The 23268-nt window shown below is 47.8% G+C and overlaps 1 protein-coding gene across 1 annotated transcript in view; it reads right to left on the reverse strand.

Annotated features, from left to right (window-relative positions):
• HNRNPUL1 (heterogeneous nuclear ribonucleoprotein U like 1) overlaps window positions 1-23062 on the reverse strand; it is a 32267-nt gene extending 9205 nt beyond the window's left edge. The window contains exons 1-11 of the mRNA XM_073549149.1: window positions 22883-23062; window positions 18673-18813; window positions 18009-18141; window positions 17797-17879; window positions 12817-12956; window positions 12639-12738; window positions 12186-12298; window positions 5395-5661; window positions 5184-5306; window positions 4655-4783; window positions 4402-4570 (exon numbers count right to left, since the gene is read on the reverse strand). Of these exons, the coding sequence (XP_073405250.1) occupies window positions 4402-4570; window positions 4655-4783; window positions 5184-5306; window positions 5395-5661; window positions 12186-12298; window positions 12639-12738; window positions 12817-12956; window positions 17797-17879; window positions 18009-18141; window positions 18673-18813; window positions 22883-22949 (1465 nt within the window). The 5' untranslated portion in view covers window positions 22950-23062. The remainder of the gene's footprint in view (window positions 1-4401; window positions 4571-4654; window positions 4784-5183; window positions 5307-5394; window positions 5662-12185; window positions 12299-12638; window positions 12739-12816; window positions 12957-17796; window positions 17880-18008; window positions 18142-18672; window positions 18814-22882) is intronic.
• Between the last annotated feature and the right edge of the window lie 206 nt (window positions 23063-23268).

Consider the following 23268-nt stretch of genomic DNA (forward strand, 5'->3'; position numbering starts at 1 on the left):
GGGATCGCGCGTCCTGGCCATGAAATTGGGAACCTTGGCATTGAGATGGGATGCCATCAGATTAACATCCGGGGTCCCCCAGCGATGGCAGATCTGACGAAAAACTTCGGGATGGAGAGACCACTCCCCCGAGTCCATTCCTTGTCTGTTGAGATAGTCGGCTTCCCAGTTGTCCACACCCGGAATGTTGACCGCAGAGAGTACCGACCTCGCATCCTCCGCCCAGTGTAGGATACGTGTTACTTTGTTCATCGCCTGGATGCTGTGGGTTCCGCCTTGATGGTTCACGTATGCCACCGCCGTGGCATTGTCCGACTGTACTCTGAGAGTCTGCTAGCAAGTGATGAAAGGCTTTCAATGCCAGGAAGATGGCCTGAATTTCCAGGATGTTGATGGGCATGTTCGCTTCCATTGGTGACCACTTGCCTAGCGCTGTGATGTAGGTGCACCGCGCCCCAACCCGTAAGGCTTGCGTCGGTGGTAAAAACCTTCCATTGACCGGAGAGAAAGGATTTTACCCTTGCAAGCGAGGTTGGCTTGAGCCACCAATGCAGGGACCTCCTGGTTTTCGATGATAACCGGAACTCCCTGTCGAGGGAGAACGGATTCCTGTCCCAGGACTTGAGGATGGCCAGTTGAAGGGGTCCGAGGTGAAACTGGGCAAATGGTACCGCATCCATTGCTGCTGCCATCCTGCCAAGTACTCTCATGGCATTCCGGAGAGATCGGGGGGGGACTTGCGGAGGAGAGTGTGAACTCCCAAACGGAGGGCCAGTGCCTTGTCCCTGGGGAGGATCACCAGACCCCTGGAGGTGTCGAATAGCATCCCCAGGAAGGCCAGAGACTGACTCGGGGTAGTCGAGGACTTCTGTAAATTGACTAACCATCCCAAGCGACTCAGAGTGTCGATTGTGACGTTGACCTCGAAGTCCTTGAAGTTGGGGGCCTTGACGAGAAGGTCATCCAGGTATGGAACGACTACCATGCCTCTGGAGTGTAGAACGTCCATGGTGGCTGCCATGACCTTTGTAAATGTTCTGGGAGCCGTGGCGAGCCCGAACGGGAGGGCCACAAGCTGGTAATGGTCTTGGTTGATTGCGAATCTGAGAAATCTCTGATGGGCGGGAGCAATCGGTATATGCAGGTATGCGTCCAGTATGTCTATGGAGGCGAGATATTCTCCTTTTTCCATGGACGCAACGATTGACCAAAGGGATTCCATGCAAAAGTGATGAACTCGAACATACTTGTTGAGTTGCTTGAGGTCTAGTATGGGTCGGACGCTGCCTCCCTTCTTGGGCACCACAAACAGATTGGAGTAGAACCCTCGGAAGCGCTCGTCTGCTGGAACCGGTACTATGACTCCTGCTTGCAGGAGGGAAGAAACCGCTTGATGGAAGGCTCGAGCTTTGAGTGGAGGCTCTGGAGGAACGGAGAGAAAGAACCTGTGCGGTGGGCTGGTAGTAAACTCGATCTTGTATCCTGAAGACACTATTTCCTTGACCCACTTGTCTTCTGTAATACGCAGCCAGACCTGCTGAAAGAATAGCAGTCGTCCGCCCACAAGTGGGGTGTCTTCCGGAGGGCATGAGTCATGATGAGGGGAAAGTCTGAGCTTTTCCTCCTTTGGATTTTGCCTGGCTTGCTTTTGACTGCCAGTTCCTGTCCGGCCTCTGTGCCGCCCGTGTGTTGTCTCTGCGAGGGGAGCGGTTACGATTTTGTGCTGGGCGCGAGACGGACCAGCCTGAAGAATTCCAAAAGGATCGGAAACGAGATTGATTACGTCTTTTAAATGTGCGTTTTGGTTGAGGGAGAGAAGTACTTTTACCCCCAGTAGCATTGGATATCATTGTATCCAGCTTTTCACCGAAAAGACGTCCACTGAAGTACGGGAGATTTGTTAGGGACTTTTTTGAGGCCGCATCCGCCTTCCATTCTCTCAGTCAGAGAATACGCCGGATTTTGATGGCGTTTGATGCTATTCCCGCTACCCCTCTTGCAGAATCCAACGCTGCATGGACCATGTAATCTGCCACTACTGCAATTTGCACCGCCTGGTCCGCCAGCTGAGGATTTGAAGCTTAGAGGCCCTGTTGCAATAGATTAGCCCAGGCCATAATAGCCTTGGCTGCCCAAACTGAAGCAAATGCGGGAGCCAGAGAGGCACCTGCCGCTTCGAAGATTGAACGAGCCATGCGTTCTACCTGTCTGTCTGCTGTGTCCTTGAGGGTTGAGCTGTCTGGCAGTGAGAGAAGTGTTTGTGCTGCCAGCCTAGAGAATGGGGAGTCCACTTCAGGCGGATCTGTCCAATCCTTAGTGTCCTTCTGTGGGAAGGGGTACTTTGCTTCCAAGTATTTGCGATTGGCGAATTTTTTCTCAGGTTGCGAAAAATGCTTAGAAAGTGTTTTTTGAAATTCCGGGTGACTAGGGAAGACCTTAGATGGTTTCTGAACACTCTCGAAGGAAATCTTGTGTTCTGGTACTTCCGGAGTTGGATCAGAAATGTCAAGCACCCGAAGGATGGAAGAGATTATATCCTCAACTAGCGCCGTATTGCTAGGGGGATAAGGGACCAGAGTGTTCTCTGTTTCATTATCTGAGTTAGAGTCACATATGCCCTCTGAGTCTTGTGCATCGCTAAGGAGCTCCCTAGCGGGCTAACTAGGGCGGAGGTGTTCTGTGGTCTGGGATCGTTGTGGAGATCCGCATTGTATTTCTCTGTCAGGGGACGGTCTCAGTCACCTGGAGCCACTGTGTCTCTCCCTGGAGGGGGACGACCTAGTGCTATGTGAGGACGCAGATGAACGCGACCTGTGGGTCCGCTTACGTCTCAAGCTGTCGGAAGCGGTCTGTCCCTGAGACCGGATGTCCCTTTGCTGGGTAACGTTCATAGCCGAGACATGACCCTGCAGTAGTGTGGAGGTCAGGTTATCTATAGACTGTGTCATAGACTGCGACATCTGAGTCGCCCATTCCGGCGCAGTAGCGGTCGCAGAAGCGTTGGTAGGGACTTCTTGGGGTTCTGATCCTGTGTTTTGGGTACAGTCCCGGCAGTGCGGGTACGTGCTGCCGCTGGGGAGAGTGGCCTTGCAGGCTGTGCAGACTGCATAAAAGCAGTCTTGTCTGGACCTTTTCCTTGAGCCCGACATAGTGCCTAGAGGCCGATTAGCAGAGGCCCTACAGGGGTATCTACGCAGAGGAAAAAGGAATAGGGGAGCGTTATAGGTTATATGAACTCACAGCTGAGTACAGAGAACCCAGCTGTGATCTTACCCCACCGGTGCACCCCCTAGGTCCAGCGCCGATAAATCCCAGTCCTGTGCCCCCCAGAGACCGCTGTGCTGCCTTCAGGTGCAGCAAGATGGCCACCGGAATTCTGAGGTGGAGGGGGAAGGGGGGCGGAGAGCTGAAAAGGGTACGCGGAGCTATGTAAAAGCGCGCCCTTCCTGACTCGATCCGCCCCTTCAATGACACTGCAGAGTGTCATTTTCGTCATCAGGGGGGCGGGAATAAGGCGGCGACTTCGGCTAGGCCGAAGCCACGGCCTAAATTTGATACCTCATGCCAAGAAGGGCTCCAGGGCGGCGCGGTTGTCTTGGGGGGGGTCGGATTCAAACCAGACCCCCGAAGATTGAATGGTAGGCTAGCGGTGGGGTCATGAGCGCAACCTGGGCCCTGTGGGTGGTCCCTTTGAGGCGCTATGCAGCTGGTGCTGCCGCAGAGACAGGGGCGCAGGGAGCCCTGTCTCTGACAAGTGCCATGCCTGCCTGCACCTCTCCTAGTCCCCCGCAGTTGGGCTGGGGTCCCTGGACTGGTAAGTGGCCGAATGGTGCCTGGTACAGGCCCTACATGCGGTGTCTCAACCTAATGCCCCCAGAGGGGGATTAGGGAGGGTGCTGCTGTCACCGTCAGGGGGCTTCATCCTATCCTCGACCTCAACCCAGAGCCCAAGGGAACTGGGGTAGGAGGGGGGTTCTCGACTTCGAACCAGTACCCGATGGACTGGGGAAGGAACGACATGGGGAAGAGCCATCTCGACCTCAACCGGGTACCCCTTAATAGGGGATCGAGGAGGGAGCCATGCCGGGAGTCTCACTGGAGACCCGCTTTTCATCATCTGTAATCCGTAAAAAAAAAAAAAAATCATAGGTGTGCCTCCTTGCGACACTAAGCAAAAACTGGAGAAGGCTGACGCCGTCCAGGGGTGTATACTGCAGAGGAGGAGCCAAAGTTAATCCTTTTCAGATTATGCATAGTGTCGCCTCCTAGTGGACAGCAGCATAACACCCACGGTTCTGTGTCCCCCATTTAGGCGACAGAGTAATTCTTTTTTTTTTCTTTTGGTGGCCATATCTGCAAATAATGGCCACAGCTTTAAGCCAATAGGTAAGAGTAATTCACCTTTCATCTCCAGCACAGCATGGTCAGGAACATCCTTTCCTTCCTCGTCGGTGCGCTTCACTATACGGTCCTGGAGATCATCATCGGTGGGGCAGATTATGATACCTTTGCGATGAAAGCCTTCAAATGGACGCATCTTCCGGCGCTGGGCTGTGGCGTAGACGTTTGTCTGAGGAAGGAAGAGAAGAGGATATTTCCAAGACATGTACATAAATACATTGTGTAATCCTAACAGCCCTGTTGTCCCTCTTACCTGATCCAGTATGTAGTTGCGCTTTCTACGGGCAGCTACCTGGATAAGCTGATTCAGACACTTTGTGGCCTGCTGGATGAGGACATCCCAGCGCCCGGCATAATTACGCTGTCTTCGAAGACCCATAACCTGAAGGTTTAAGATCAAAATTAATGTACAAAATCTCTATATCTGTTACTTAGCAAGAACCCTTTAATCCCCTCTCAACGTTGGACGTACTCCGATTACTGCAGTTAAACCTTTAAGTCTTGGTTCCAATCTAGATAGAAGCACTTATGGCGCATGGTCCAGAGGTGCGCTGTTCCGATGCACCCTTCAGACCCCTTCTCAGTGTCTGTCGATGGGTTTGCTTTGACTACCTGTGGTCTGCTGGAGAGCCCCCTATTCATTGCCATGCTAGGACTCCAGTGAAGCTGGGAGACCGCGATTCTAACTACATATTGCAATTTATATAACACTGCACTACAATTTCCAATTATTTCCAGGTAACCATCAGGGGATCTGGGTCAAGAAGCCTCCACCATCTTACCTTCATCTTCTCCATAATAGTGTTGGTCCCAAGGATGTTGTATTTCTTTCCCGGATTCCCCGCTGTGTGCTTCATTGCCCAGGTCGTCTTACCCGCACCTGGCAGTCCCACCATCATTAAAATCTGAGAAGTGTACAGACATTCACAATGCTGCAACTTTGATTTTGCATCTCATCTCAAAAACTGAAAAACCCCACAGTCAAATGCTCACCTCACACTCCGATTTGTTCTTGGGGGGTTCTGTTCCCCGAATTTTCTCAAAGTGGGGCACGTTCTGTATGAAAGTAAACCCTGGGGGACAATCGCAGAAGGCCTCGGCTCTTTGGCCGAAATTAAACTCGACACAGCAGTTCTTTACTAAAACGTGAGGGAAGAAGGCCTGATTTCCCACAGAGCCTCTGCTGACACGGAAGGCTGTGCCAAAGTAACTCCCGTTCTTGGAGTACGATATCTCTATGTCGCCACGAACTTCAAAGTCCTGCCGAAAGAAACGAAAGCAAAATTAAGAAAATAGCAACACACAAAAAGCTAAACTGACAAAAGGATGAAAGAAAGGATTTTTGGTGCCCACTGTAAAATCTCTCTGAGCAGTCATTGGAGGACACCGGTAACCGTGGGTGCATGTTGCTGCCACTAGGAGGCTGACACTGCACAAAAAGTTAGCTTCTCCCCAGCAGTATATACCCACCAACTGGTACAAAGCAGTTAGTGACAAAGCAGGAGAAGCAACGATAAAGCAACCATAAGGCTTATGTGCACACGGTGTGCTTAATTTTCGCTGCGTTTTTTCAGCTCGGAAATGGGCCAAAAACATTTTGGAATCCTTATGCAACCTAATTCAATGACCATTCTGAAGTTCTGGCACATGATGAGTAAATTTCCTTTGAGTATTTGCAGTGAGTTTTTTTCTGCAGCATCTCAATACTTTGGGTGGATTTGTAGCTTTTTTCACACTGACTTCAGTTAAGTCAGTCAAGTCCGTAACAAAAATGCGGGTATAAAAAGTTTGCGTTTTTACCGGCTTCCTGTAAGACTGTTGGTCAGAGTGCTGCGGGCTCATGCTGTTAGATGTCAGCGTAACCCCACAGAGATACTGTCTGTGACCCATAGCGGTGATCTGCAGTTAAACGCTTACCGTAGGTCAGCAGGTGTGGGCTGATGAGACTACTGCTCTCATCGGGCTACGTCTGCTATCACTGATAACAGTGATGGCAGGAGCCGCTGATGGGAAACGTGGTCTCATCAGCCGGCGCCTGTGCTCACAATTAAAAAAAAAAAAAGAAAGAAAAAAAACACACCATGTAAAATAATTACATACATATTCAAATAAAAGAAAAAAAAAAAACATTATTGTCACCAATCCCCGATGCCCATGTCTCCTAGAAAAAAAATGTAAAATATACCACCATATACCCACCTGTCCGCCATAGTGTAGTCCACATAATCCCGAGTGTCCCACGCAGAGGTGGTGCCGTGAGAGCACCGGAGCTGATCAGCTGATGAAATCCGGTGACTTCTCTCGCTGTAGCTCAGGGATAACACTGTAGGAGCGATTACTACCTGTCAGTGTATCACCAGCAGCTGGTTAGAGCAGTCATCTCTCGATGTGACTGTTCTACATGTGAGATCGCTGAGGGACACTCGGGATTACGTGGACTAAGGCAGACAGTTCAGTGATACAATAACAGGAGGTAATCGCTCCTGCAGTGTATTGCCGGTTGTCTTTGAGAACAGTCACGTCAGTGACTGCTCTCCAAGTTATCAGGATCGTCGTGGGACACTATGAATTATCTTCTCTGCGGACAGGTGAGGAATATTGTGGTTTATTTGATTTTTGTTGCAGAAGACGTTGGCATCAGTGGATTAGGCGGTCGGTGAGTATGGTTTAATTAAGATTCAATAAAGGAGTCTGCGTTTCTATCTCAAATAAAGCACTTTATTCTGGGTGTATGTGTTTTAAAATATAACTATGGGGTTAGCAATGGGGGCGACTTATTGAGGCCTCTCCATTACAAACCTGTGGGCTAGATGTCACCTGATCTCCACCGGTCTTAACCACTGGACCCCCGATGCCAAATGTTCACTTACAGTCCACCAGGTCAGGGAATCTCTTACGGCCAAGGAAAGATGTACTTAAATGTCATTTCAATGATCTTTGCGCCAACAGGACCTCCCACTGTAGATGTCTTAGGTGAGACTGTGCCCAACCTACTGCCGGTATAGAGAATGTTAGGAAACCTAGAAGGGACATCGCCTTCCTCAGTGTCATCACGGGCTGCTGTATTGCTGACAGTACTAAACCCCTTATTTTGACAATTTTGCTCTCTGGCAGGAGGCAAAGCTTGCGTTCTGAGTCCAGCACCAACCCGAGGAAGGATTGCACCTTTTTTGGTACCAACTTTGACTTGAGGGTATTTACCAGCCATCCTAGCTCCTTTAGGGTTAAAGTCACTTCCTTCACCTGAACTATACAGGAAAGATGTATCTTTGTACCGTGTTAGCAGTAGATAGAAAAATATTCAGAATTGAGAGTCCTCAGTGGTTGATACCTTTTAATGGCTAACTGAAAAGATGGTAACACATTGCAAGCTTTCGAGACTACTCAGATCTCTTCATCAGGCATAGACTAATACAAAATCTGTGCATAAATATGTGACTCTTCAGATTTTGTATTAGTCTATGCCTGATGAAGAGACCTGAGTAGTCTCGAAAGCTTGCAATGTATTACCATCTTTTCTTTCAGCCATTAAAAAGGTATCAACCACTGAGGACTCTCAATTCTGAATATTTTTCTGAACTATACAGTGAGTTTCCGACCTCCCCACTGTAAGGAAGTCGTCCAGGTATGGGATAATAACTCTCTCTCGAGACCGAAGGTATGACATTACTTCCACCATCACCTTGGTAAACACCCTTGCAGCTGTGGACAGACCGAATGGGAGGGCTGCATATTGATAGTGCCTGACCTCTCCCTGTATATACAGAGCCACCCTCGGGTACTTTTGATAACCCCAATGGATTGGGATATGGTAGTAGGCATATTTTAAAGTCTATGACTGCCATGAAGCAGTGCTGGAGCAACATCTTTGTGGCCGTGTTTATTGACTCCATCTTGAAGGAGTAATTCTCTACCCACTGGATGAGCTTCCCCAGGTTGACAATGGTTCTCCAGGAACTGTCCAGCTTTTGCATCAAAAAGAAGGGGGAATAAAATCCCCTTCCTTCCTCTTGTCTCGGGACTTCTTGAAGCACTTGTTTCTGTACCAGACCCAAGACCTCTGTCTCCAGGGCTAGTTGTTCTTCCTGAGACTTCCTGCGAGGTGTTAACACAAAAGGTCTGTCGGGGTGGATGGATGAAATCTATCCTTCAGCAGTTTCTGATGACATTTAGTACCCAACCACTGGGGGAGATGTTCACCCAGGCAGGGAGGAAGAGAGAGCCTTCCCCCTACCTCTGACCTGACGTCATTGGGGGACTTTTTTGATGACGTACAGGGCCCTTTGAACATGTAACCAGACCCTCTTTTGTCCTTAAAGTTCCATCTCTTCCTTTCCCCCGGGGACGACCTCTATTAAATTTCCTTCTCCAAAAAGAGGGTTTCTTGGTCTCGCCTAGGAAATGGAGAAATCCCTTCTTTCTGTTGACTGCCTTTTCCAAAATATCCTCTATTTTCTGCCCAAAGAGGAATTGACCTTCACACGGGATGGAACAGAGTCTATTCTTTGAAGGCAAGTCACCCAGACACCCTTTTAGCCAAAGGGCGCGTCTCGCATTTGACAGGCTTGCCGTCCTAACCGCCAACCTTACAGAGTCAGCTGAGGAGTCCGCTAAGAAGGCTGCTGCCCCTTGCACCAGAGACATATTAGCCAAGATCTCATCCCTTGGTACTTTATTCCTCAGCTGTTCCTCAATTTGTTTCAGCCAGATCATAAGAGAGCAAGCGGTACATGTCCCAGCTATCGCTGGTTTCAAACCTCCTACTGCCGCCTCCCAGGTGTACCTCAAGAACCCATCTGCCTTTTTGACTAATGGGTCTCTTAGCATGCCGGAGTCTTCTAAAGGCAGGGACAACTTTTTTGAGGATCTAGCCACGGCCCCTTCAATTTTAGGGATCTTTTCCCGGCTTTCTGAATCTCTCCCCTCAAAAGGGTACCCTCCTTTTGGATGAAGGTAGGCTACCCGATCTCTCTGGCTTCTTCCACTCCTTTTCTATAAGTGCTTTCACCTTCGTATTAACAGGGAAAGTGCGCTTCCTTTTTTCCTCCAATCCCCCGAACATAACGTCCTCTAAGGACTTAGGTGTTTTCTCCTCTTTCAGGCCCATTGTAGACCGGACAGCTTTAACCAGTTTCTCCACATCCTCAGTCGGAAAGCACGGTCGGCCTCCTATATCACTGTCCGAGGAGGAGTGCGAGGATTGGGGAGAGGAGACCGGGATCTCTGAAGACCACCTGAAGGAGAGTCTTCCGAGTCTGTGTGCCCCTTATGGCTCTTCTTGCACTCTTTCCTTAGGGCTGACTTAACGGAACCCTTTACTTCTGCCCTGATTATGGCCCTGAGGCTAGTGGCGAAGTCAGGGGTCTCTTCCCAAATTATTTTGTGCATACAGTCAGTGCAGCGATCCTTCTGCCACTGAACTGCCACGCGGTTTTGCAAAGAGCACACTTCTTGTTCTTTGTTTTGGCGCTAGCCTTCATCGAGCCCTGGTGATTAAGCAGAAAACTGACCCCCAATACAAAAAAGGGTGACATTCACGTAGATCACTCACCACCGCTGTCAATCAGGGGTACCGGATTCAGAGGCTGATCAGGGGTACTACCTACGTCCCTCCTGGAAGCGGAGGAGCCTTGTGACCTTTGGTCGGGATGACTGTCACTCCTGCCACTTGAGCGGCTGCTCCTCCCAGTGCCCGATCTTCTCTGACCAGACTTAGAACTTGGTAAGAGCTTTGGACATGAGCGCCTTTTCGGTGGTCATCCCTCCTTTTTAAGAGGGATCCACTGCGCTCTCCGCCTACTCCGGTGCCCTTCTATGCCCCTCCCACCTCGTGCAAAAAATCCCTGCGTTACCGGACGGCGTTTTCCTCATGGGCAGCACAGTGGCTCAGTGGTTTGCACTGCAGCCTTGCAGCACTGGAGTCCTGGGTTCGAATCCCACCAAGGACAACATCTGCAAGGAGTTTGTTTGCTCTCCCCGTGTTTGCGTGGGTTTCCTCCCACATTCCAAAGACATACTGATAGGGAATTTAGATTGTGAGCCCCATCGGGGACAGTGATGATAATGTGTGCAAACTGGCGCTGCGGAATATGTTAGCGCTATATAAAAATAAAGATTATTATTATCTTGGATCCGGCACGTCATACCGACGTCACGTGGGCCCACCCATTCCCAGCGTGCCTTGCGCGCGATGCCAACAGCACCAACTGGAAGTAGAGCTCCTGGATCGATGAATAGCCGGAGGAGGAGAGCGGCGCGGCAGCCACAGAAGAGTCGCTGGACCCCTGATTGCGCTGCCCCACGCCCGCACGTACAAAGCCCCACAGGACCCGCAAACAGTGCTTCCACTACCTGAAGGCCGGCATACAGGCGCCCTTGCCTGCTCTTTCAGTGCCAGGACAGGCGTGGGTGAGTGGAAAAAACAAATCTTGAACCGCCGTCTTTCAGCACAAGGTTCCCTGTCAGGACAGGAAACCCAACTGAAGTGAGACAGAGGTACCGCCTTTTTATTTTCAGTAGGTTTCCTGTCCTGAGTGGGCAGATACCCTCTCTCAGGTGTGCTGTCATGGGGGAAGGGAAAACCTCCCCATCTAATAAGAATCCTAGCAAATACTTATCTTAGATATTTCCAGATTTTGGAGAGCCCCTGCGTTATGAAAAGGGACTGTAGAAGGAATAGGTGCCTGCTCCGAACATGCTCCCGACGCCTTCACATTCCTGAGGACGGAACCAGGAGCCCACGGGTGGGAGTCACTGAATTGTGCACGTCCTCCTTCCTGCACTTTTGTGGTCCCAGACGGTGTAGAAGCCGACGTCAGGCTAGGATGAGGAGTGGCGGCAGTCTTCCTCACAGCATTGCTCACAGAGGAGTAGGCTGGGGGAAATTGCAAGGACCATCCTTAGACACCATTGCAGTGTTTTGGGGGGGGGGGCTTAAGTTCTGCCTCACAGACCAGAGAGGGTACGATGTGGATCAGACCACACTGTTCTCTCAGTTTCTGAGGTGGGAGATCAGGGTGAGAAGTTACACCCTGTTGCCCTGAAGAAGAATCTGAAAAACAAAGGAAAGAGATTAATAACATACAACACGGTGATCTAAGGGAGAATGGGGTCTGGGAGCCCCCATGTTCGCCTCCTACGACACTAAACTAAAACTGATTAGATCCTTAGCACTTGACTGGCACAAAGCTAACTTTTTTTTGCCTATGGTCAGCTCCTAGCGGCAGCAGCGTACACCAATGATCTCTTACGTCCCTCAATGAAGCGATAGAGAAAGAAAAATCTCTTCCCAACAGTATGTCAGTCATGTGATTGCCCAGTGCTCGGTATGTGCTTGATATAGGAATGTGCGCTTGTGCCCACTGTCAGACTCCATTAACTACTGATTCTGGCAATTGATGGGGGGACCTGCTTCTATCAGACATTTGTGGCACATCCTTTGGATATGCCCTTTCAACTACATGGTCACCACTGTACGCTCATTAAGCTGGTAGCTATGCCACCTTACTCCCTCATGTATACAAGTGTATCTATTCTCAACAGAAAGAGGGGAACTAGCAGCTGACGGACCCCTGCAGTAGTTTATCTGCCATAAACCAGAGGATCAGACTTGTCTGCTATCCCAGCTCTACTGTATACACATTAGATGTTCTGCCAAAGTGTAATATGTACTGTTCTAGCAACTTTAGAGCTGTAGTCTCAATTCTGCTGGGTTTTTTTTTAGCCCTGTCAATTAGACTATGCGACCTGCGCAAAGCTAGAAGAAACGCTCCAAATCGACCTACAATGAAGCAGCCAATGACGTCGTTCTCTGCAAAGGTATCCCCGTAGTTCTCAAACTTGCTGTTGGTGGATTTCTTTGCCGTGCCCCCGTAGCCGTAAGAATACATTTCCTCTCCTGTAAATTCAGAAGGCAGAAATTTAGGAGGGAGGTATTCCTTTGAGAATAATACATTTCTAATATGTGGAGGACCCCATTTATGACACCACGGGTAGCACTAGTATCTATGAGGGAGAAGGTCTCACCTCTGATGGAGGTGCATTAATGGTCTCATGTTAGAAGGAACTCTGCATGCGGGGCCCAGATATGCCCGCTGGTATGCTGTACCCCTGCGACCTGCACCGGGTATGTCACCATCAGTTTTACATGAGGAGGTTGCTTTGGGGAAGCAGCAGCAGCGGTAGATACAGAGATATTACAGGTTTCTAGTCTCATCATACCAGCCTAAATCCCTCACCTAACTGTGTACTACAACTGTCCAAGGACCATCCCACGCGGACGACATGAGGATCTGGCTCACTAGCAGGGAGATCCGCCACTGCAATTTCTTCTGTAATCTGAAGGAAAACAATAATTACTATTAATCTCGTCGCTCAGCCTGAGGAAAAAAGGGAGATTTTATCAACTAGTCTCACCTTCATCTCAAAACACACCCGTCCCTTGTTCACCCCATGTGTAGCCCGAGCTCCAGACCAGAGGTAAGCAAATCCCTGTGTGGTGAGGGGGAAGCCCACAGTGCGGTCTTTGCTGAGCTTGAAATGCAGGTCGCTGTTATCTGGAAAAGCACCAGGATACAAGATGAGGACATGTTCAGGCCCCCATATGAACTATGGGCCCAAAGTCTAATGTGTTGGGGGCCTCCTTGCTCTCCCTCGACAAATGTCAGGAAGCGAAGGATCAGGCACATCTGATTTCCAACAACCCATCCTGTCAATGACACTTTCATGGAGAACATCAAAGCTCACAGCCAGGTGTTACTGTGTGTGTGAGCGCGTGAGAAAAATACCCATCGGCCAACAGCTACCTATTGTGTTTATGAGGGCTTAAGAGAAGGATCATAACTCAGATCCAGGGCAGCAGGGATAGTCAGCCGCTTACATTAACCCTTTTATCCCCAAGGGTGGTTTGCATGTTAATTACCAGGAGAAATTTTTACAATTCTGACCACTGTCCTTTTATGAGGTAATAACTCTGGAACTCTTCCATGGATTCTGGTGATTCTGACAATGTTTTCTAGTGACATATTGTACTTCATGTTAGTGGTAAAATTTCATTCATATAACTTTCGTTTACTTGCAAAAAAAACAAAAAAAAAAACGCAAATTTGGCAAAAATTTTGCAATTTTCCAACTTTGAATTTTTATGCCCTTAAATCACACACTACCGTTCAAAAGTTTAGGGTCACTTACAAATTTCCTTATTTTTGAAAGAAAAGCACATTTTTTTACAATGAAGCTAACATTAAATGATTCAGAAATACACTCTATACATTGTTAAAGTGGTAAATGACTTTCCTAGCTGCAAACGTCTGGTTTGTAATGCAGTATCTTCATAGGTGTATAGAGGCACATTTCCAACAACCATCACTCCAGTGTTCTTATGGTACTTTGTGTTTGCTGTGTAAGAAGGCTAATGGATGGTTAGAATACCCTTGAAAACCCTTGTGCAAGTATGTTAAAACAGCTGAAAACAGTTTGGCTGATTAGAGAAGCTATAAACTTGACCTTCCTTTGAGCTAGTTGAGAATCTGGAGCATTACATTTGTTGGTTCCATTAAACTATCAAAATGGCCAGAAAAAAAGAACTTACATGTGAAACGCGACAGTCTATTTTTGTACTTAGAAATGAAGGCTATCCCATGCGAGAAATTGCCAAGAAACTGAATATTTCCTACAAAGGTGTGTACTACTCCCATCAGAGGAGAGCACAAACAGGCTCTAACCAGAGTAGAAAGAGAAGTGGGAGGCCCCGCTGCACAACTGAGCAACAAGACAAGTACATTAGAGTCTGTAGTTTGAGAAATCGATGCCTCACAGGGCTTCAACTGGCAGCTTCATTAAATAGTACACGCAAAACGCCAGTGTCAGCGTCTACAGTGAAGAGGCGACTCCGGGATGCTGCCCTTCAGGGCAGGGTGGCAAAGAAAAGCCATAACTGAGACTGGCTAATTAAAGGAAAAGATTAATATGGGCAAAAGAACACAGATATTAGACAGAGGAAGATTGGTAAAAAGTGTTTTGGACAGATGAATCAAAGTTTGAGGTGTTTGGATCACACAGAAGAACATTTGGGAGACGCAGAACTGAAAAGATGCTGGAAGAGTGCCTGACGCCATGTGTCAAGCATGGTGGAGGTAATGTGATGGCCTGGAGTTGCTTTGGCAGCACCTGGTAAAGTGGGAGATTTTTACAAGGTAAAAGGGATTTTGAATAAGGAAGGCTATCCCTCCATTTTGCAACGCCATGCCATACCCTGTGGACAGCACTTGATTGGAACCAATTTCACCCTACAACAGGACAATGACCCAAAGCACACCTCCAAATTATGCAAGAACTATTTAGGGAAGAAGCAGGAAGCTGGTATTCTGTCTGTAATGGAGTGGCCAGCGCAGTCGCCAGATCTCAACCTCATTGAGTTGTTGTGGGAGCAGGTTGACTGTAAGGTACACAAAAAGTGCCCATCAAGCCAAATCAACTTGTGGGAGGGGCTTCTGAAAGCATGGGATGAAATTTCTCCAGATTACCTCAGGAAATTATCTGCTAGAATGCCAAAGGTCTGCAATGCTGGAATTGCTGCAAAGGGAGCATTCTTTGACGAAAAAATTTTGAAGGAGAAAATTATTATTTCAAATAAAATCTTCTTTTCGAACCTTGTCAACTTCTGGACTAAATTTTAAATTCATTTGGCCACTTATTTGATTAATATAAGTATGAGTTTTCATGGAAAACACAAAATTGTCTGGGTGACCCCAAACTTTTGAACGGTAGTGTATGGAACACAAAAAACTTAATAAGTAACATTTCCCACATGTTTACTTTACATCAGCACAATTTTGGAACCAAAATTTTTTTTTGTTAGGAAGTTATAAGGGTTAAAAGTTGACCAGCGATTTCTCATTTTTACACCATTTTTTTTTTTTTTTAGGGACCACCTCACATTTGAAGTCACTTTGAGGGGTTTATATGATAGAAAACACCCAAAAGTGACACCATTCTAAAAACTGCACCCCTGACAGTACTCAAAACCACATTCAAGAAGTTTATTAACCCTTCAGTGGCTTCACAGGAGTTTTTGAATTTTTTTTTTTTTTACAAAAAAATTCAGGTCCAATTTTTTTTATTTTACCAAGGGTATCAGGAGAAATTGGACTGCAAGAGGTATTGTGCAATTTGTTCCGAGTACGCTGATACCTAATATGTGGGGGGAAACCTCTGTTTCGGCGCATGGCAGAGCTCCGAAGGAAAGGAGCGCCGTTTGACTTTTTCAACGCAAAATTGACTGGAATTGAGATTCGACGCCATGTGACGTTTGGAGAGCCCCTGATGTGGAAACCCCCCCCCCCCCCCACAAATGACCCCATTTCGGAAACTAGACCCCCCAAGGAACTTATCTAGATATGTGGTGAGAACATTGAACCCCCAAGGGCTTCACAGAAGTTTATAACGTACAGCCGTACAATTAAAAAAATCATATTTTTTCCAAAAAAATGATCTTTTCACCCCCAATTTTTATTTTCCCAAGGGAAACTGGACCCCAAAAGTTATTGTGTAATTTGTCCTGAGTACGCTGATACCCCATATGTGGGAGTAAACCACTGTTTGGGCGCATGGCAGAGCTCGGAAGGGAAGGAGCGCGTTTGACTTTTTCAACGCGGAATTGGCTTGATGCCACATCGCATTTGGAGAGCCCCTGATGTGCCTAAACAGTGGAAACCCCCCACAAGTGACCCCATTTTGGAAACTAGACACCCCCCCCCCCCCAAGAAACTTATCTAGATGTGTGGTGAGCACTTTGAACCCCCAAGTGCTTCACATAAGTTTATAACGCCCGGGCGTGAAAATAAAAAAATCATTTTTTCCACAAACATGATCTTTTAGTCCCCAATTTTTTTATTTTCCCAAAGGTAACCGGAGAACTTGGACCCAAAAATTGTTGTCCAATTTGTCTTGAGTACACCGATACCCCATATGTGGGCGAAAACTACTGTATGGGCACATGTTGGTGCTCGGAAGGGAAGTAGTGACATTTTGGAATGCAGACTTTGATGGAATGGTCTGCGGGTGTTATGTCGCATTTGGAGAGCCCCTGATGTGCCTAAACTGTGGAAACCCCCCCCAAACAAGTGACCCAATTTTGGAAACTAGACCTCCCAAGAAACTTATCTAGATGTGTGCTGAGCACTTTGAACCCCCAATTGCTTCACAGAAGCTTATAACAGAGCCATAAAAATAAAAAAATCATTTTTTTTCCACAAAAATATTTTTGCCCCCAATATTTAATTTTCCCAAGGGTAACAGGAGAAACTGGACTCCAAAAGTTGTTGTGCAATTTGTCCCGAGAAAGCCGCATCCATGCAGGACCCCGAAGGCCTCCACAGCCATATTGGATCCGGGTCCTGCAGGGAGGAGGCCCTCGGAGCAACGCGAGCACATCGCGTTGCTCCGAGGTTCTCAGGGAAGCATGCAGGGAGCCCCCCCCCTGCGTGATATGCTTCCCTATGCCCCCAGTAAACTGCGATCATGTTTGATCGCAGTGTGCCAGGGGTTAATGTGTCGGGGGCGGTCTGTGACGGCTCCTGGCACATAGTGCCGGGTGTCAGCTGTGATAATCAGCTGACACCCGGCCGCGATCAGTGAGCGCCGCTGATCGCGTATGACGTACTATCCCTTCCATGGGAATTAAGTCCCAGGGAACACGGATGGGATAGTACGTCATATGGCAGAAAGGGATTAAAGGGAATCAGTCAGCAGGTTTTTGCTATGCGATCAGACAGCAGCCTGATGTAGGGGCATTGACCCTGATTCCAGCGATGTGTCACTTAGTTTACTGGGTGCAGCATTTGAGATACAATCACAGATTTCTGTGCTGCAGATCTAGAAATGCGAAGCCCTGTATAACCCCTCCCTCACCCCTGATTGGTTGCTTCCTGTGTAAATGGACAGAAAACTGCTAATCAGTGCTGGGGGCGGGGTTACTCAGAGCATGATGACTAGGGGCATGAGACACCTAGTCCTGTAGTGATAATCTCCTGCTGATAAAACTGATTTTATTTAAACAGTCTAGTAAGCGACATTGCTGGAATCAGGGTGTCAGCATCTACACCGTGCGTCTCTAAAAGATTCCTATTTCTACATACACTTCTAATAACCTACATCCATCTTCATAATTAGTTTTCAAATTTTAAAGTTTTTTTGTCTACAGTTTCCTTTGCAGACCGAATTGTTTCCTTAGCTACAAGCCACAACCAGCTTAGTCTTATCCTTTTCATAGCCACTGTACTGCCTCTGATATAGTTCAATGGGTTTGTCCCTCTCTGTTCCCAGCCTTATTCTATGGTTACTTTTCTTCTATTACGTAGGCCAACAACTGAGAACACAACTTATCACTTTACTTACAGTTATCCAGGACGACAAAGCTCTCATCAAAAATGTCGTCCTCATCATCACGACCTCTTCCACGACCCTGGGGGGACCTAGTTCTGCATGACAGACACGTATATCACACCCAGTGTATAACCAGAGGCTTGTATATACCTATGTATCAATTCTGAATCATGAGGTTATTACAGGTGACGCAGTCATTATCGCAGTGACACACATCCATGTACCTCCTGTCATCTCGATGCTCATAGAAGCCTCTGCCTCTGTCATCAAATGATCGCTTACGATTTGGCAAGGACTGCGGACTGGGATTCTTGTAGCCAGGATCGGGCTGCTCCTGTTTAAATTCATTTTTCAACCCTGTGGATGGAAATAGAAAATCAATAGGCTAATTAAGAAATGTAACTATCAAGTTGCAAAATGCTGCATAACCCACAGAGACCCCCATCGATCGGTAAGATGAAGGGGCCGAAGTGCTTCCGTACCCATCACTAACCATTTGAATGAAGGAAGAAATTCAATGGAATTTGCCAAAATAAAACATATGTGAATTGAGATGCAGACCACTACACACAGACATCCTCTCCTGAATGCATATACAGAGTGGCCCCGTAGGGCGTTCAGGTCCATGATAAAACTCGGGGCTGCACAGGGCCACGAAATGGCGAGCTGTGGCATTTTGATGTCTCAATATTCTTCAAGATCTCCGTCTTCAGTCACAGAATAGAAACTTCCAGCTGTTGCCAAGTACAACCCCCAGCTTGTCCTGACAGCTGGCAGATGATTGGCATTCTAGTTGTACCTACACCGCAATACCGCAGGTCAGTGCCTGACGACATCCACGGAGCACTAAATCCAGAGATATAAGAAAGCGATTAATAATTCATTTACCCGTATCGTGCAGAGGAAGAGCCGGCTCCATGGGTCGCCTGTCATAAAACAGGTCTCGTTCTTGCTTGATCTCCTGTCTGGGAGGTGGTGGGTATCCTCCGCCTGGGGGGCCGTAATGATCTGGCGAATGGTGCCCATAATCTGGAACAAGACATATCAGAAATCAAATGAATTGCTATAGATTCACAATCCAGTAATCACTTTCCAGCCACAAAAATAAAATTAATTAAAAAGGGTCGTCCAAACAATATTTTACAAATGAGGCCATGGTGGTCTTAAAAGCAGTATACCTACCAGCTCCCTGCTGTACCTCTTCCAATGGAGGAAATTAGGCCACCACTGCAGCCAGTGACTACCAATTGGTAGAGTTGAGCAAAAAGTTTTGCTGAACTTGTTGTTACTCCAAACCAGCTGGACCAGGAAACTGCAAACTACCTGCAACATCGCCGGAGCCTTATCTGATCAGTAGGCCACAGTACGTTATTATGCCATTGTGATGGGCTCATGACATTGTGGGGTCAGCTAATAAGATGTAAGAGGAGGGTAGCAGGGCTCCAGCCCAGTGGCCATGGACTACTGATATTACCACTGGACTGGGATCCTACAAATCTTTTTGCTCAATAATATTTCATTTTAGTAGGAAGAGAGCTCAGACTGTAGTCTCTTTGGGTTTCGTCAGATACTGCCCTTATTGGCAGAAGTGGGCTAATGCGGCAGTCCCAAGGTATCCCAGCGGTGTGATGCAGTGCCAGGGCTGTGGAGTCGGTGCTCATTTTGGTGGAGTTGGAGTCGGAATAAAATGGACCGACTCCTAAAATATATAATAAATTGGGTACAGTAATTCAATGCAGGATGTGCTGAATATTTTTTCATAGGAGTTTGGGAAAGTTATGAAATGTCCTATAAATGGCTGTTCTATTCCTGATCTAAGGCTACATTCACACACAGCGTTTTTCCTGTGTTTTTTGAGGATACGTTTTTCAGCTGCAAAAGCAGATCAGCTTTTTAAAAAACTGCATCACCTGAAAGGTTTTTGATCTCATAGATAATGTTCTCAATAGCAAAAGCAGATTACAAATCTGCTCTATCTATCCATTTATCCATATCTGTCTATCCATATCTTATCTGTACCAAAAAGAATGAAAACCGGGTAGTACACCAATATATATTCTGTTCTATCTAAATATCTTAATTATTGGATCATAAAAATGATTAAATGTCTGAGGTTCACACTGTACTACAATAAATTTTTCACTTAAATATAAGCAGTATGTGTGGGAGTCGGAGTCGTGGAGTCGGAATCAGTGTAAGGGAAATTGAGGAGTCGGAGGTTTGGCTTACCGACTCCACAGCCCTGTGCAGTGCGTCCAGTTTCGGCAGAGTGCGTTGCATGGAGCAGGGTCCTTTCCTCAGGATGCTGGCAGTAGAAATGTGACGATGCTGCAGCCCGGTGTCCACGGTGAGCAGAGCCAAGTGCATCATTGGTTTCTCGGCAGCCATTTTCCTGAGGCCATTTTCCTTAATCGCATGAGCAGATTAAGATCTTGGGAGCCCTCTGCTTCAGGAAAATGGCCGCTGAGATCTCAATCTGCACATGGGCGGCCATTTTCCTAAAGCCGAGGGCCGCAGAGATCTCGAGCCCACAGCCTCAAGAAAATAGAGCGCGAGAGGTCAGCCGAGATCTCAATCTGTGCACGCGCCGCCTTCAGGAAGATGGCTGCAGGGAAACAAGTGATGCACTCCACACTGCTCACCGCTGATACCGAGCTGCAACATCGCCACATTTCTGCCGCTGCCCTGAGGAAGAGACACTGCTACACCACTGCTGCAACCCCCCGGTAAGCCAAATTTTGAGGGGAAAAAGTGCGTCTTTTAGTCTGAAAAATCCGGTATTATTAAAATCTTTTTGCAGGCGGCGGCATGATCGCATGTGTATTATGTATGTAATCCTCTTCTTTCATGTTATCCATAAATTCATTAAAAAATGAAAAAGAAAAGTTTGAAAATGGCACTGGCCGAGCCTGCGCAGTAGCAGCTATCAGTGTACATTAAAAAAGTGAACCGATAGATGATACTATGCAGGCGCCACCATCTTGGAGGAGGCAACTTTTTTTTCTCTAGCAAAATGGCGCTGCCTGCACAGTAGCAGCTATTAGATCGCCTCTATTAGCACTGATTGATGCTACTGCACAGGCTTGGCCGGCGCCATTTTCAAACTGAGTTCTTTTTAAATTAATTTATGGATTACATGAAAGAAAAAGATTACATACACATTACAGATGCGATCATGCTGCAGCGCCTACAGAAGGGGATTTTTTAAAAAGATATAGATATATATATAATATTCATTATGTAAACTATGGCGCAGGTCAGTTGCCTGTCAGAAGCCATACAGATGAATACCTAATCAGAGCACCACACGAAGACCCCCCAACAGGCCTCTCAGAACAAGAGCATATCATTAACTCAAAACTGAAAATAATGATCACACAACAACCACAAGACAGATTTCATCATCAGGTATCATCATAATCAGTATACCGCCGCCGACCTGACACTGTCTGTAGGTTACTGAGCACAATCCTGCTGACAGGTTCCCTGTAAGGACCATCACTGCTCAGGCCTCATCCTCTATCAGAGCCCGGCAAGATGGTGGTGTGAGGAGACATCCACACAGGTCGGATTTTTACCAGCAAGAGATTAGGAGAAAGCCCTGGTGGAAAACCAATCTGCTCTAAGATTTATACAACTTTTTCCCCCTCTCGCCCAGATTAAGTGTTGGGAGCATTTTTAAGAGATTATTATTTTTTCTTCACCCCATTCCAGCTGTGGCCTCCCAATTTTAATTTTTCCATTTCCCATCACAGCTTTTTTTTTTTTTTGCCGATAAGAGGGCGTGGCTCACGGGCTGATTATGTAGAGCAGCCTAAAGACACGCCCCCAAGGATCCTGGGAGCAGCTCCCTCTTGTAAGGTAGCACTAAATTAAAAGGTCCATATTTCTGGAACCGCACGCGGAATTTAAAGAAGAAAAAAAAACCTTGACACTAAGAGCAGTAGCAGCAATAAAAAATCTGGTCTCTTTTTTGTGTCAGATCCCCTCTATAAAGGGAACCGATCACTAGATTTTGCCATTTAGACCCCTTTATTTGCACATCCGACAACCACCATCTCACCAGCCATGATTGACCCCTCCTAAGTCATCACCACATACACTCTCGCCCCGGACCATTAGGGAACGAGCAGCGCAGGCACTACAGGCGGTCTGGATGACGTCAATCAAGGCAGGAGAGACGGCGATTGCTGGGACAGTGGAGGCGCCAAGCACAGTTCAGAGAAACACAAAGATGACGGCAACTAGGTCTTTTCACCAGGCCCCCGGCGACTATGGCAAACAGCAGTACCTGGTGACGGCAGCGCCAGGCGGGTGACGTGGAGTTGGAGGCACCTCACCTGGACTGCGCCACTTAAATTTCCAGCGGTTCATAAACATTCGCGATCGGAGCTCACTCTGATCGCTGCTGGCTGTAAAACACCGGCACCCACCTCTATGACGGATATATGTGCGTCAAGGTGCAGGGAGGGGATAAAAGGGCCCTCCTGGTGATGGGTGTGATCGAAGGGCTCTGACCTGTGGGACCTCCCGAGAGTGAAAAGGGCACGGCGTCAGTGTAGCATCATTTATATTCCTACCTCCAGGCCTTTTTCCAGGGTCAGTGAGGGGGTCCTAGAGGTCAGACGCCCACTGATCTCATAGTAGCAATCTACCATCACTTTACGGCATGGGACTAGTGGGCGCTCCACTACTGGACGGGGCGCCGAGGGTCCCACACCCGCAAGTCGGATACAGACAAGCATTTTAACCTCGGAAGACCCCTTTAATACCACTGCCCCTATGGGTGGCACGTGTCCGTATGCTGGATGCACCGCTGCCCCGGATGTACGGGAGAGCGCTTATCACGCTTCCCATTGCCATCACCGGTGAGTACGGCAACGATCTGCTCACTGGGTATTGCATTAGGAAGGGGGTTAAAAAAATGGGAAATTCCTTTAAGACCTGAGGTCCCCACAAAATAAACCGCATCTGAATAGCATCATGTGACCGGAGTCATATGACAGTGAACTCAGCCTGTGACACCCCATCAGCCGCCCTCCACAACCATCAGCAGTGGCTTTGTGTTGCCCGCCCGGTCCCCATGCCCAGTGCTTACATCGACCTTCCCCGTCCCTACGGAAATCCCTGGGTGGGTATCCGCCTCGATGGAAGTGATCCCCCATCCTCTTCTCTCAGCTCCCAGCAGCGCGGGTATCACAGTCAGGAGGGCGGACAAAATGGCGGCCCCTAACAACCCCCTCTCTCTATCTTCGCCGTCCACACGCGTAGCAACGCCCTCTGGTGACAAATTACAGTGTGTTTGTAAATCCACCCAATAGGCTTCCTCATCCTGTGTCTCCGGATTCGCTGATTGGTTAGCATTTGATGGGCGGCAACAAGAACTACCAATTAAATTAGAGTCCGCCGTCTCCTATTACGACGTCCCGAAAGATTAGACGAGGGAGTCAGCCATCTTTGTCCACCCTAGGCTTCTCTAACTAT

The sequence above is a fragment of the Dendrobates tinctorius genome, unplaced genomic scaffold, assembly GCF_039654945.1.
Source record: "Dendrobates tinctorius isolate UK_male_01 unplaced genomic scaffold, ASM3965494v1 ptg000158l, whole genome shotgun sequence".
Classification (NCBI taxonomy): Eukaryota; Metazoa; Chordata; class Amphibia; order Anura; family Dendrobatidae; genus Dendrobates; species Dendrobates tinctorius.